Below are 15,977 nucleotides of genomic sequence, written 5' to 3'. Positions count from 1 at the left end.
TTTCTCAATAAAATATTGTCGAAGGCTTTCACGGTCATTGGTTCTTGTAGGTTATCCGGGCTGTGTAACCGTGGTCTTGGAATTTTCTTTCCTGACGTTTCGCCAGCAACTGTGGCAGGCATCTTCAGAGTAGTAACACTGAAGGACAGTGTCTCTCAGTGTCAAGGGTGTCCCTTGACACTGAGAGACACTGTCCTTCAGTGTTACTACTCTGAAGATGCCTGCCACAGTTGATGCGAAACGTCAGGAAAGAAAATTCCAAGACCACGGTTACACAGCCCGGATAACCTACAAGAACCAATTTATCAATAAAACTTCTAACGTTATGATAAACAATAAAGGTGAGAGAGGACAGCCTTGCCTAGTACCCTTTTGAATTTCAAATTGTGATGTTAAACCCCCGTTAATTAACAACCTAGCAGTTTGATAAGTGTAAATATTTCCAATAGCTAATTGATTTTTCCCCAAAATCCATATATTCTAATACTTTTCTCATAAATTTCCAATTTACATTATCAAACGCTTTTTATGCATCCAAAAATATCATTGCAAAAGGTGTAGTACTAAATTCCGCATATTCTAAAAGATCTAATACTACTCTAACATTTTGACTGATCAATCTTCCTGGAAGGAAACCTGCTTGGTCTTCATGTATAACCTGGTTTAATACAATCTTCAATCTATTTGCTAAAATCGCTACAAAAAGTTTATAATCATTATTCAGTAATGAAATTGGTCTATAATTTTTAGCATCCAATAAATCTGAATTTGGTTTAGGAATTAAAACTATGTTTGCTTGTTTCCAGGTATTTGGAATAGATCCGTTCTGCAAGCAACTGTTCATTACTTTTAATAAATATGGAGATAGTTGTTCTATAAAAACTTTGTAATAAAATGCTGTAAATCCATCTTCGCCTGGTGCTTTAATTTACTTTTAGCTATTACTGCTTTTAATTCCTCCATAGTCATATTAACATCTAATAAATCTTTATGTTCTTGTAAAATTCATTCCCATTCAAATTGATTTAGATACACCTCTATTTCCTTCTCAGAAACCACTCCTTGTCTATAAAGATTTGAATAGTAATCTATAAAAGTTTCTATAATTTTTTGTTTACTGTTGTAACTTTACCGTCCCTCTTTATTTTTAATATAGGTAATTTCTTCTCTTTATGTTTAAGTTGCCAAGCTAACAATTTACCCGGTTTATTTGCATGTTCAATTTTTTTGCCTATTATACATAATTCTTTTTTCTATTTCAGAAGTTATTAAAAATTCATATTGATATTGTCAGTTTTTTATCCTATCCATCTGTTCTTGTTTAAGTCCGCTACTCTTAACTACCACACCATGCTGGCTCTCTAAAGCTTCAATTATTATTTTTACAAGGTATTAGTAACATTTACACAAAACTACTAAGATCCTATCAAGGATCCTATTCCAATACATTCTCCCCCTTTTGATCTGTATATTGTTTAATATATTTTGTGGTCAAACATTTTAGGCCTTTATATCAAGCCACCAATAAGAATATGACCCACCTTTCTAGCTCAAACCAAGGATCCATCTAGCCCTGCGTCCAGTTTCTACTTAAGTCTGCAGGAAGCTTTTGGGAATCTCACATTGGGCATAAAGGAAATAAACCTCTCCTATGGTTGGTCCTCAGCAATTAGCATTCAGTGGCCTACTGCTCCTGCATGTGGAGGTTTCACTTAGCTATCATGGCTAACAGCCACTGACAGATCTATCATGACATAATTCTGTCTAAGCAACCTGAGGGTAAAAACAGGTATGACAAAGGTAAAAGCTCTTGGACAGTCTGTAAAATGCATGTGTTTACAGACCCAGGTCAGGCTGGGGTTGCGTGGAGAGGGTTTTTTTGACCCCTCAGCTGCTCCTCAGTTTTGCTAATCAAACCAGATTCCTCACACTGTTATTAATCTTTAAAAGGGAAAAAGACACAACCTGTAAAAACATGTCTTTTCCCCGCAATAAAAACATGGAGGACCTGGTTTCGATTTACAAAACTGATCACGGGATGTTAAATCTTCACTCCCCTTTCAATGCAGCCCGACTGCAGCTGTTTGTACATGGATGTTATTTTTTTACAGACTGACAGAGATTAATAATCCTTGCCATATCTGTTTTGGCCCTGTGCTTCCAACATAACTCCCAGCCATAAGTGAATGAAGCATCAGGCGAAGAAGTACTTTCCTTGGTCTGTATTGAATCAGTTTCCCATCAACTTCAATGGGTTTTAGTATTATGGAGGAGGAGAAAAAGTCCTCTCTGCCCACTTCCTCCACACCATCCATAATTGTATAAACCTCTGTCATACTCCCCCACCCTCCCCCTTTTACTAATCTTCCCCCCATAACTGATAATGCTATTGAGGGAAGGCTTTTTTGCAAAAAGAGGCTCTTACATTTCACTTGGCACGAGGGAAGATACATGGTCCTCCTGATTTCTGGTGGAAGGCAATTCCACTGCCGAAGGCCAGCAAATCTCCCACTGACTTCTGTGGGAACAGGATCAGGACCACAATGGGGAATAAGGAAAAAGGATATAATAAATTTCTTTGGTCTTTCTTTCCTGATCACAATTAAAAAAAAAAACTCTTAACAATTTCTGGATACAAGATGGTAAAAACTGTTTAATTCCCTATTCTCCTTTTCAACAAGCAACCTATTGGAGGAGTAAAATTTTATTGTATACAGCCATTGGCCATCACAATTTACTAAAACAAATAATAATACAAAAACAATGGATTAACAAATAGAATATTAAAATAGATAATGGAATGTACTAAACTAAACCAATTCAGTTTAAAAGATAAGTAGGTACTCCTTCCGATACCACTTTAAACCTTATTTTCTTTGCTGCAAAAGCGAACAAAGAGACTCTATATGATGCATATGCATCAATATCAAACAGAAATATTTTTTTTTCTGCAGCTTAATGTATATTAATACATTCTGCCAAAAATTTAGCCCTGGGGCCAGCATACAAAGGGCAAAATAGGGTGTGGTGAGGTAAGTCCTCTGGAGTTGAGGATCCACAAATGCAGACCCGTTGGTCCCTTGGCGTTCCAGAATAACGCCCATCCAATAAAGTTGTTGCCAAAGATTGAAAGTGTAATGATGAAAAGGACACTCTAAGAATATGCGATGTTGATTAAATAGAGAGTTCTAAAGTGGTCATTTTTTAATTAATTTATACCACGGTGCTGCTTTTGATTTTTAAATTAATGATCGACAAGCAACCTACTGGATTTTTCAACATTAGTCCAACATTAACCCAAATGGTTGACGATACTGACAGCTGTGTTCAAAAATACCAAAGTAAAAAGGCAAAAAAATGCTAAGCTGAAATCTATTATTAAAGTTATTGCAATTTGCAATCAATAGCTAGCAATAATTATAGGAGGATTTTAAAACGGGGGCTAGCAGCTGAGTGCTAACAGCTCCGGACAGAAAAGATAATTAAATTACAGGGGCCTTTGAAAGCACAGAGATCTGAAATTAATTTGCTTTAAATTTAATAAAACAGAGTGTCTCACACACAGCTAAGGCATATTATTTTTAGGGGGGGGGGAGGAATCTAAGATAACGATTCAATGTCTTCCAGCATAATAATGGCAAGAGGAGGTTTGCAAAAGTGCAGGTCTGGTATCGCTTAGGAATTTCTTTGCCAGGAAAATATAACCTCTTTTTAAAACACTGATGAGATCATGTGTATATCTAGATGGTGACAATTCTTGTAAAGCTCATAAACAAGATTCTCTGGTGTGAATACCTGTTGGAAGAAATTAGGGGGCGGGGACAATCTTATCAGCATTGCTCCAATGCGTGATGTCACTTTTGACACAAAATCAGAAGTGCTAGGAGTAAATGAATAAATACCCTTTTGCTTACACTATGGTTGCCAGCCATAGCTGATACCTGTTGGGAGAAATTAGGAGGTGGTAACAATCTCATCAGCATTGCTCCAATGTATAATGTCACTTTTGACACAACACCAGAAGTGCTAGGATTTCCCCCCAAACCACAGTGTTTTGGGTGAAACCTAGAATGTCACCCTGATGCGATGGCATCATTTCTGTTTTGCATTATGTTGCATGTTGGCACAACACCAAAGAGCCCTTTTGGTTTTCTCCCGCCAGCCTGCCAAGCGGCAGAGGGGAATGTGGAACCGAGGAGAGGAGACTGGTATACAGCGGAAGACCTACCACCCCTAAGCTTACACAGACTGCTGCCCACTGAAGGGCATATTCAAACGTTGCTCCCAATTTGATTTACAGACATTTTGAAGGAATGCATTGTTTATGAGTACTGCAGCCAGCTTTGCTTGAGCACCGAGGCCATAATCCTTTCACATAGGAAGGAGATCAATCGTAATAGTGGGAGATCTCCAGGGGCCACCTAAAGGTTTGCAACCCTCAGAAGAATCACAAAAGCCCTCTTCATCCTCTCCTTCCACATACATGTGCAAGCAGTTCACAGAGGCAGTCTGGGAAATGGGAGGACTTTCTCCTGGTGAACTGATCTCTATCGGCTGGAGATCAGTTGTTAATAGAGGGAAATCTCCAGCTAGTACCTGGAGGTTGGCAACCCTGGGGGGAAGCGGAGAAGGTAGGGACCTGAAGATTTCCTGTACCCTGGTTCCATCGGTCCATTTATAACCTTACCGTGTTCTACAGAATGCTTACATATAAACTCAGCATCCTGTATTATAAAAAGCCCATTTCCTCCCAACACAATTTACATAGCATCTCTCCTACAAAACAAAATGTAGCAATAGTGTTTGTTAACATTAAAATAAACATTTCCTTTTGCTCTTTGCCAGTGCAGAGCAAACAAAACAATTTTAAAACAATTTCCCTGACTCATTTGAATCCCCCCCCTCCTTTGCCCTCCACTAAAGCTGCTCTGCTCCAGGATTCTTGCACGCAGGAACAGTATGCAGTTTTAAGAGAGCAAAAAACAACTCAACTGTGAGTTATAAAATCAGTTAATAAGGTTGTTAACCATCATTTGCCTATTATAACATTCTTTTAGAGATTTTGGGACTAGCTAATGCGGCGGCCTCGCATCCGGAACAATAAAACCCAGGAAGGAAGAGGACTTTGATGTAAATTGATCGCAACACCAATTTCCGAGGGCACAACCTTAAGTATATCACCTGCTTTTTACTTTATTCCCTTATACCTTGTGATCCACCTTCTGCATTGTTTACAGTGCATTCCTAAGGAGAGTTAACTCCAGTCTAAGCCCATTTGGGTTTAGACTGGAATAACTCTCCTTAGGAATGAACTGTTAGAGCAGGGGTATCAAATGTAAGGCGGAAGGCCGGATCCGGCCCCTTGAGAGATCTTATCTGGCCTGCGAGGCACCCCCATCCCCACTCTCAGTCTGGGCTGGCGAGGCATGGCCCGGCCCAACCAAGATATGACATTTATGTCATATCCAGCCCTCGTAAAAATTGAGTTCGACACCCCTGGTTTTAGGGTTGCCAACCTCCAGGTACTAGCTGGCGATTTCCTGATATTACAACTGATCTCCCAGCCGATAGAGATCAGTTCACCTGGAGAAACTGGCCGCTTTAGCAATTGGACTCTATGGCATTGAAGTCCCTCCTCTCCCCAAACCCCGCCCTCCTCAGGCTCCACCTCCAAAACCTCCCGCCGGTGGCGAAGAGGGACCTGGCAACCCTACCTGGTTTAGAGTATACCTTGCCTCAGAGAGTGTGGCTTGCATTGTTCTTTAATTTCTGTAATCCTCATTCTATTCCATTGTTCACTGGGATATAAAGTTAGTTTTTATATGCTGGTTTTCTCTACCTTTTAAGGAAGAATCAAACCAGCTTACAATCTCCTTCCCTTCCTCTCCCCACATCAGACACCTTGTGAGGTGGGTGAGGCTGAGAGAGCTCGAAGGGAACTGTGACTAGACCAAGGTCACCCAGCTGGCTTCATGTGCAGGAGTGGGGAAACCAATCTGGTTAACCAGATTAGAGTCCGCCGCTCTTAACCACCACACCACGCTGGCTCACTGTCTGTCTGCAGTGTTTTATATCTTGCAATCTGCCTGGCGTTTCAGCTAGAAAGGTGGACTATAAACAAAGCAAATAACATTTTAAAAGATGTTATGGGATTTAAAAAACAAACAAACCCACAGATATTTAATTGTTATCCCCCCCTCTTCCTCCATGAAGCTCCAGGCTGTTCCCTTCCCAACTTTATCCACCCAGCATATTTATGAGGCAGGTTTAAGCTGGAAAAGAATAACCGGCCCAAGACCACTCAGTGAGCTTCATGACTAAGTCAGGAACTGAATGCAGAACTCACAGGTCTCCGTCTCACACCCTAACCGCTAAATCACACTATCTTTCAAGGAACGCTTTGTGCATGTTGCACTGTGCCTCCACTGTACACCTGGGACATTCTCTGACTTGAGCCAATGCATGGGGAGCAAATCCCACTTTGCTTCTGCGGGTGCAAGGAACTTCCTCTCACAGAACACAGCTTCCGTAGCTCCCCTTCCTGCGGCAGCCCAAGCTGTCTCCCCCTCGCCCCCAGGGTTCCCAAAATTGTGAGCAACAGCTGAGGCTGATGTAGGGAGGGTGAACCCCAAAAGCTGCACCGGAATTCATTTTTGACTGTGGAAACATTGTGCTGGATCCAACCCATTGTTTGCAAAACAATTTGCACCAGATGCGCAACTGGTGTTGTAGCAGCACGGCAGCTGAAAACTTGGGTTTTGATCTGGTGCCTCTCAGCCAACAGCCTGGGGGTTGAATAGAATTTCCTAAATTAAAAAAAAGAAAATAATTTCCTAAACTCATACACGTACTGCAAAGTGTAGCACAGCCTGCCAGTTATGTGATGAAATCTTGCCTCCCTTATTTTTGTTCATTTCCAGCCTCGTCTTGGAGAGCCAGCGTGGTATAGTGGTTAAGAGCTGTGGTTTGGAGTGGTGGACTCTGATCTGCAGAACCGGGTTTGATTCCCCACTCCTCCACATGAGCGGTGGTGGCTAATCTGATGACCTGGATTTGTTTCCCCACTCCTCCACATGAAGCTAGTTGGGTGACCTTGGGCCAGTCACACTCTCTCAGCCCCACCTACCTCACAGAGTGTCTGCTGTGAGGAGGGGAAGGGAAGGTGATTGAAAGCCGGTTTGATTCTTCTTTAAGTGGTGGAGAAAGTTGGCATATAAAAGCCAACTCTTCTTATCCTTCTTCTTGGCCTTGCTTACATCACAGCCACTCCTTGTGATTTCAGAGGGCTTCCAAGTAATTGTATATAGTTGGAGTGTATTTCCTATCCCAGCTATACTTTTTTGGGCAGAATGTGGACAGGAGTGGCACTAGAACTTTTTCTTCCTAGGACACTGTCATCTGTACAATACTAGAAAATGTCTCCAAAGTACAGCCAGTTACCACTTACAATTTGCTTCCTATAAACAAAAAAGCACCCAAGGTTAAAAAATATATATCCCAGAAATCTATGTGTTTCACCACTGGGGTGGTTTTTCCTACCACAAACCCATTTAACACTTTGGGGTAAAAAAATACCCCACAATTTCCATAAGAAATCTCTCATTGAGCCAACCATCTTTAAGCGCTCTAGAGAGATGCAGCCCTTTTTTTACAACCTGGAGAATATTTGCCTCACCGCAGAACAATATATTCACAGAGCAGAAAAATACCCCAAGTATCAAAAAGAAATAATTAAAATTACATGTTTGCCTTGAAAATTCATTGACGTTTACATTGACTAATACCTTAGGTTCAAACTATAGTCCCCCCCCCCATTTCATATGTATGTACATGTTGTAAAAGAAACTGGAGTGAGTTATTCAACATGCAAAAGGAGAGGGGTGAATCTATACAAAAGAAACATTCTGCCTCTTGCCAAAGTATGTTATCAAGCTCTGGATGTTTTAGTACTGAGAAACACAATTATTTCTCCTACAGCAAGCAACAATAATTTGTAGGGCTTTTTCTACCTTAAGATACGTTGGCATTTGGCTTGAGGTACAAATATACCCCCAACACAATATATGGAGGGTTTTTTTGACAGTGTTGTTAGAGGGGACAAAGCCCCATAGTGCAGAGTGGTAAGCTGTAGTACTGCAATCAAAGCTCTGCTCATGGCCTGAGTTCGATCCCAATGGAAGTCGGTTTCAGGTAGCCGGCTCAAGGTGGACTCAGCCTTCTACCCTTCTGAGGTTGGCAAAATGAGTACCCCAGCTTGCTGGGGGTAAAGTGTAGACGACTGGGGAAGGCAATGGCAAACCACCCATAAACATAGTCCGCCTAGTAAATGTTGTGATGTGACATCACCCCATGGGTCAGTAATGACCCAGTGCTTGCACAGGGAACTACCTTTACCTTTACTTTTACCTGTTAAGAGGGAGCTGCAGCTTTTGTTTCTCCTTTGATGAACAAAAATGCCACAGCTGTGCCATGGGTGTGTCACAGTTGCTAATAAAACAAGTAGTGACCTGAGAGGTTCAAATCCCATTTCAGCTGCACAGTCACCAGGTATCCTTTGCAGGGGCAGACTCACACCCTGCACTGGAGTGCTACTCTGGAGGGCCACTGGAAATCAGAAACAAGCTGAGTCAGGTAGATGCTGCCACTTGGGTTGGACCCGGGCCATGGGGACAGTGACACGGTCACCAAGGCCGTTGTTTATCAATCTCTTTATTAAAAATAAATAAAAATACAGTCATAGACCAGCACAGCTCTTCACAATTTACCACTGAACCCTAAGTATTACACTCTACCCACAGGTTTATACAAATTGTAAAATAGTTATTTGTACAATTATTACAAACTATTTATACTACCCATTAAAATTATTGGCATACCGATGTTCTCAGCAGCGTCTGACAGATTCTACAGGCTGCTGCACAAAACTTTGCTGTCCCTGCTATAACCTGTGGATTTTCATCTATAAGCAACATTTAGTATACTCCAGACCTGAATGGCTGGGATGCCGACTAAGCCAGGGGGAGATAAACTTAGAACGGACCTCTTGGTATAGTGGACAGCGCAGTAGAACGTGCTCCGTTGTTTCAATTTCCCTTAAAGCACAGGGGCATACCCTGTCCTCCAAGGGAACCTTTCTATATCTCCCATCCAAAACCGCCAAGGGAAGAGCTTGGCATCTAGCAAGGGTGAATGCTTTTCTGCATCTGAAGATCTCTAACTGGGAGAGGTAGGCGGCAGGAGAGGCTACATATCTGGACTGTTCTGCTGATAGAAAAGTCAGTGCCTTCTCTAGATCTTTTTGGCACTCCCTATCCAGTATCCTTTGTTTTATAACTTGCCTTGCCTGATCATACCCCATTTCCAGGGCTGATTGAGGGGAAAAACCCATCTCAGCCAACTTGCCTCTGACTGCCTTCAGCCACATAGACTGCTAATTATCTAGAAGGATCAAGGGGGTTAAGCCTTGAGGTTTTATGTTTAACTTGAGCCAGAGGTAGATAGAAGACATGCCCTAGCCTCTACTTTGATCTTGCCCGTCTTCAGGCACAGAATAGCATTTGACAAACAGCAAGGACGTTGGAGAGCTGCTCTCAAGAACTTTGTTTCCACCCATTCCAATGGGGCAAAGTGAGAAGAAGGAGGTCCTGTCATGATCCCATAAAGATGTTGGGCCATCGTCTTAGCTTGAAATAATTTAAGAGCAGCTGGGACATAGTGAGCTGTTGTTTATTGGTTTTGTCAAGGTGCTCTGGGGCACGCAGGTGCTCTGATTTTGAAACAGGAACAGGACAGCGACAATGGGCAATCCATTGTCATTTTCACCACAGCTCAGGTCTGAGCCATGCAGCCGCTGCCAACTCCACAGGATCCACTTCGCTCAGCTTGCTCCAGGGGTGGTTTAACATCCCAATCTGCTCCTGCTCACTGAGGCTGTGGCTCAGTGACAGAGAATCTGCTTGGCATGGAGAAGGTCCAAGGTTCCATCTCCAGCATCTCCAGTTTAAAGGATGAAGATGTGAAAGACATCTACCAGAGAACCTGGAGAGCCACTGCTAGTCTGAGTAGACAATACTGTCTCTGATGGACCAATGGCAGCTTCATTTGTTCATGTGTCCTTAGACAAACCACTTTCCCTCAGTCCCCCTAAGCTGTGATACGGGAATAATACAGGCCTATCTTCCAGGCAGACCCAGGTTAGCCCAATCTCGTCAGATCTCAGAAGCTAAGTAGGGTCGGCCCCAGTTAGGACTTGGACGGTAGACCACCAAGGAATACCAGGGTTGCTACACAGAGGCAGGCAATGGCAAACCACCTCTGGATATCTCTTGCCTTGAAAACCCTATGGGGTCACCATAAGTCAGCTGTGAATTGAAGGCACTTTCTAACACCACCATCTTCCAGGTCTATTGTGAGGATTGCTAATATATACAAACACCCACATATAAGCTAAGTGTTTTTAATTGCAGAAGGATACATGGATATCAGAAAAAAAGATATGAAAATATTTACTGTCAAGCAATCAGTTAAAAAAGAGAATAAGATTTAGATTTAACATACAACGTTTAGATTTAACATACAACGTTCACATCGTACACATAGAACAACAAAAAAACCCACCTCCCCGCTCCCATATTTCCTCCTCCCCAAAATTGCTGGGGGATACATGAAAAATGCAGTGTTGTGCTCCTGCTATATGAACTATGAAATTTTCAAGCAAAGGGGGTGGAATGGTGTGATGTTGTGTTTCACTGAAAATGCTGACAAAATATTTATCTATGTTTCATTTATAAAATTAGACAAAATATGTCTTATTTTTAAATGACAAGGCCTATGTACAAATTCACACTATTCCATTTCAGAGACATTTGGAATATTTCCATATTTTTGTTGTTTGGCACAGTGAAGAAATAGTCATGGGACTGTCGAACTGAACTGCTAAGCCTTGGTATTCCTTTTAAAAAAAATTGTAATTCATCTCCACAAAGGTTAGAGTTATTGTTAATTAAATACAAAATGGCATGTACAAGAGGCATGTCAAATATCAAGCAGAAAAGCTTTGCAATATGAAACAGCATGGCAGTTTTCTTTCAGAATATCAAAGATGTTTTAAAGAAACTCTGAAGTAATGAGTCATTAACTAAGCATCGTATCTATCTGATAATTGTCTTCATATATACTGTTTCAGAGGAGCATCATCAGTGATATTTTCTGCAAAATTTTGCAGGTTGCTCCATTATACCTGGGAAATTAGCTTATTTCTATTGCAATCCTAAACAGAGTCGCACCCTTCTAAGTCAACTGAAGTCAATGGGCTGACAAGGATACAACTGTGATTAGTTTTGCACTATTAATATCCTCTTTCCACTCCAGACACTAATGCAATGTGGGAAATCTGTGATGAGGATCTCCCTCAGGTTTTTTGTAAAAGCAGCCATAGGTGGGAAGATGAAATTCTGGTTAGAGTGCAATCCAAACCATCCTTGCCAGGAGTATATTTCCAATCATAATCCACCCCTGCCTGGGGCCCTTTCTCAGATGAAGACAACATTCAGGTAGCATAGAGATGCTTGCTCCCATGGAACACACAGCAGCTCTGGTCTGTATGTGAATTGTCACTGGTAAAACAGGTTGTGGGAAGGGGTTAAAAGTGCTCCTCCCCTATTATAGTGGCGGAAAGTGCCGTTAAGTTGCAGCCAACTTATGGTGACCTCTTGGGGTTTTGAAGGCAAGAGATCAGAGACGGTTTGCCATTGCCTGCCTCTGCCCTTGGACTTCCTGGGTGGTCTCCCATTTAAATACTAAGCAGGGCTGACCCTGCTTACCTGCTGAGATCTGATGAGATTGGGCTACCCTGGGCCATACCTATTATGACCCCGAGCCCAATCCTCAATGGCTTTTACCTTCACGGAAAACCCACGGGAGTAATTTGTCACATGTAATTGGATCCCAAGGGTATATGGAAATACGTAACAGTTCTTGACCAGTTAACCTTACCTGGCTGGGATACTATCTTCCTGGTCTAATTTTAGCTTTGCCAATAAAGGCAATGGATCACCAATAAAGGCAATATATTACTTTTGTTCAGCAGGTTCTCTTGCTTGGCCTGGGTTGTAATAATAGCTTTCAGGCTTTCCACTTTCCCTAGATGGTGGCTTTAGAGGACACCACCTTAACTCTAGTAAGGAATAGGCTATTAGTGCACATATGCTGGGGGCCCTTAGGTAGGGTTGCCAACCTCCAGGTACTAGCAGATCTTCTACTATTACAACTGATCTCCAGCCGACAGAGATCAGTTCACATGGAGAAAATGGTTGCTTTGGCAATTGGACTCTATGGCACTGAGGTCCCTCCCCTCCCCAAACCCCACCCTCCTCAGGCTTCACCCCAAAAACCTCCCGCTTGTGGCGAAGAGGGACCTGGCAACCCTACTGTTAGGGAAGCTAGTCTCTCATTGTATTTAAAAATGATGCTGGTAGGAAAGAAGAAGATACCCAGGTGGGCCACCATGCAGATTATCTTCCTACATGGGCAACTTTAGCACATGTGCACAACCATCTATAGAAATGTGGCATGGAAACACTGCAAGCACAGCACAGGGACTCCAGTTTGAATGAGATACCAGGCATGTCCAAAGTCAAAAAATAAATTATATGTAAAGCTTCATCTTGATCATGGGTAACACTGACAAGACTGCACTCTAGACAGACTTTTATTGATTATTTTACAAATATAAAATGTTCGCAGCACATACCCACCTGCCTCTGTGACAGGGAGTAATAGTTGATGATGTAAATTTTATCTCTGATTGTTTATATGCTACTGCCCCTTTAAGGCGGAGCCATGTGGCATTCTGGGGAAAATGGCAATGGCAGTTTGCAGACTTCAGTGCTAAAGTGATTTTGGTTCTGAAAGTGTTTTAGTTAATGTTTGGTGTGTCCTTAAGAAATGAAAGCCAACATTTTCTACACATTTTGCCTTTCCCCCTGATTGGAGTGTAACATCTCCAGCTAGGGTCGGCAGGTCTGGGTTGGGAAATACCTGGGGATTTGGGAGGTGGAGCCTGAGGAGGGCGGGGTTTGGAGCGGAACTTCGAAGGGGTATGCCATACAGCCCACCTTCCAAAGTGGCCATTTTCTCCAGGTGAACTTATCTCTGTCACCTGGAGATCAGTTGAAATCCCAGGAGATCTCCGGCCACCACCTGCTGGTTGGCAACCCTACCTCCAGCCCCTGTCTCTTATACCCTTTCACCCTTTAATTTCTCCTATCAACCCTCTTCTCTTTTAATACCCCCGCTGTTTGTCTTGATTCAGCAGTTAAGTGACTCCACGGTGCACATTTTCACTACTGTGTGAAAGAGTGACAAACTGTCCACACTGCTATCATCCTGAATGCAAATACCACAAATGGTTAACAGTGCAATCTGATGCAGTTACCCCAGTTTATGCCCACTGGAATGTATAGGTTTAGGACTGGAGTAACTCCGCATAGGATTGCACTGTAACCTGCAGAAATTGATCTTGAACATGTGACCCTGGCTGTACCATAATAAACTACATAGAAGAAATAACTCAAAACATTCATGTTTTTTCCCCAATTCTGTATTTCATGTTCTTTTAACTGTTTATTTAGTCTAGCAAACAATCCCTCTGTGTGGTATTTTTCAGCACAGAAACATTGAATAGCAGAGAATCACAAAGAACTGGTAGTGGTAAAAACACAGATGTCTTTGGAGACGAAAACTGAGGGAAGAATTTGCCAGATAAGATCCCTGGATCTTATAACTGTCTCACATGGTCACTGGTAACAATTTGTACCTAATACCCAAGAGAATATTTCCTTAACAGATATAGATGACTTTTCCCCTATGTGTTGGCATGGATTATCTATGGATTATCTACTTTGGGGTAGCTGGAGGTTTCATGCTGCTTAGTTAGGATGAGAAGTATCCTCATGGGCATGAGCACAGATTACCTACATAACTGAAGTCAGCATCTGTGCATGGGCTGGGTACTGGGTTTATGCCAAGGAGAAGATAGCTCAAGCTGACCACAGAGAGAACCGTAGCCTTGACTCCCCTGCTATTAATCCTGCTATCACTCACTGCCATTGGGTGTGTGTACCTCAGCTCCACATGGAAGCCAGGGCAGTGTAGAAGGTCAGACTAGCATCTAGGACAGGGGTGGGGAACGTCAGGCCCGGGGGCCATATAAGGTCCCCGAAATCATTTTGTCTGGCCCTTCGTGGGTCCTGGCAGATCTCTAGCTCAGAAGGATCTAAGACTGGTGATCCGCCCCCTCCCACGGACAGCAATAGCCTCTGTTCAAGGCGGATGTTTGTTTTGCTGAGAAAAGGAACCTTCTTTCCCCCTTGCAGAAGAGTCATTAGCTATGGAGCTGCTAGGACCGCCCAAGAAACTGTGTTAACCCTTTCCCACCCGGGCAGTGGAGAAACATGGCAGACACTTGGAGCTGTCTCCAGTCGTGCCTCTTGGCTAAATTTTTGACCGAATATAGCAGGCTAATTTTAAAGTTGATAATTTTGTGTGGCCCGCGAATGATGTTAAAAATATCCAAATGGCCCTTGGCAGAAAAAAGGTTCCCCACCCCTGATCTAGGAGATCCATTTTGAAGTCTGCCTCTGACACGGAAGCTTGGTGAATGACCCTGGGTCAGTCTCAGGCTAAGCTACCTCACAGAGTTGTTGTAACAATAAAAGGGAGGAGAAGAGAACAATGAGTGCTCCTTTGCATATCCATTGGGGATAAAGGCTTGGGGTATAAATTAAGTAAATAAATAAATGACAAAGTCTCTGATACCTCTGACTACCAAGCCATTGGGGAAGGGAAGACACACAAGAGTGGCATTCAGAAGTCACTTTCGACTGACAACAAACTAGAGTGTGAGCACCAGGGCTGTGCAGCTGGTTTTGTCGGTTTGGGGTTTAATAAACCCAGAATTTTTCACACACAAAAAAAATCTGAAAAGCCAAATATACTTGATTTAACTTTTTTGAAAAAATTGAAATTTTCAGATTTTTAAAACCTGAACCCAAAAAATGCAGCTGCGCAGAGCTAATTGCTGGGCTCTGTGGAGCCCAGCATTCAGTTTTGAGCCGCTGGCGGGATCAGATCCTTGCTGCTTGCCGGCTCCGACTTGCACATGGAGGTCAGAGCCGGCAAGCGGTGGCGCTCTCAGAGCCATCAGATCGCTACTGCTTGCAATCTCAGAACTCCACCTGGAGGTTTTTTTTTTCTGGTTTGGGTTTACCGAATGCACATCCCCAGGGAGCACACCTGGCTTCTTGCCTCTTTCCTCACTCTCTTCTTGTGCGGAGAATCCCAGTGAGAAATGTACATCATTTACTCATGACACATGAATACAGGTTAACTGGAGTTATGTTTTCTCTCTCAACAAACAGGGATTCAACACCAGATTAAATCCCAATTTGTGTGCATGCACAGGGGGACTAACTCTAGTAACCCATATACTCGTATTTTAATGTCAAGAGTAACTGGAACTAGCCTCTAACTGGGATTCTGTACACAAGATGGAAGAGGGGGAAGGAAGAAACCGTAAATCATGGCAACGAGTTGGGTTTGTGCACAACTCAGCTTCATACTGGTTAAAAGCAATATCTGAATGGAGCCAAGGGGAATCGTTGATGGTGCCTTTGGCTGAGAAAATCTGTGAAAATCAACACAGCTTGACATTTAAAAATCAACTGCGCTCTAAAAACATAAAACTAAAGACACCAAGAAGAAACACACACACACACATTTGGAACTGTCCCACAAAATTATAACACTTGGGAGAGGGAAAGACACACACACAAATCACAGAAACTGCACACACCTATCCCCAGCAGTTATGTCATTTCTAACCCATCTTCTGCAACACAAGAGACATCTCCCACTAGCAAGGTACAAAGAAGTCCTTTAAACTGAGAGGTTTTCCATTTATTATTCAATCAGGATAG

General features: G+C 42.6%; 1 protein-coding gene across 2 annotated transcripts in view; it reads right to left on the bottom strand.

The window, feature by feature from the left end:
* TENM1 (teneurin transmembrane protein 1) overlaps nt 1-15,977 on the bottom strand; it is a 413,249-nt gene that overhangs the window by 261,966 nt on the left and 135,306 nt on the right. Inside the window, exon 4 of one of the 2 annotated variants that reach the window (XM_056859258.1) lies at nt 2,426-2,518. The exons of the other annotated variant lie outside the window; for it this stretch is intronic. Within the exon in view, the coding sequence (XP_056715236.1) occupies nt 2,426-2,518 (93 nt within the window). The remainder of the gene's footprint in view (nt 1-2,425; nt 2,519-15,977) is intronic. 2 annotated transcript variants of the gene reach the window in all.

The sequence above is a fragment of the Euleptes europaea genome, chromosome 13 (assembly GCF_029931775.1).
Source record: "Euleptes europaea isolate rEulEur1 chromosome 13, rEulEur1.hap1, whole genome shotgun sequence".
NCBI lineage: Eukaryota > Metazoa > Chordata > Lepidosauria > Squamata > Sphaerodactylidae > Euleptes > Euleptes europaea.
The sequence above is the reverse complement of the archived record's forward strand: the minus strand, read 5'-3'. Positions and strand labels throughout refer to the sequence as shown.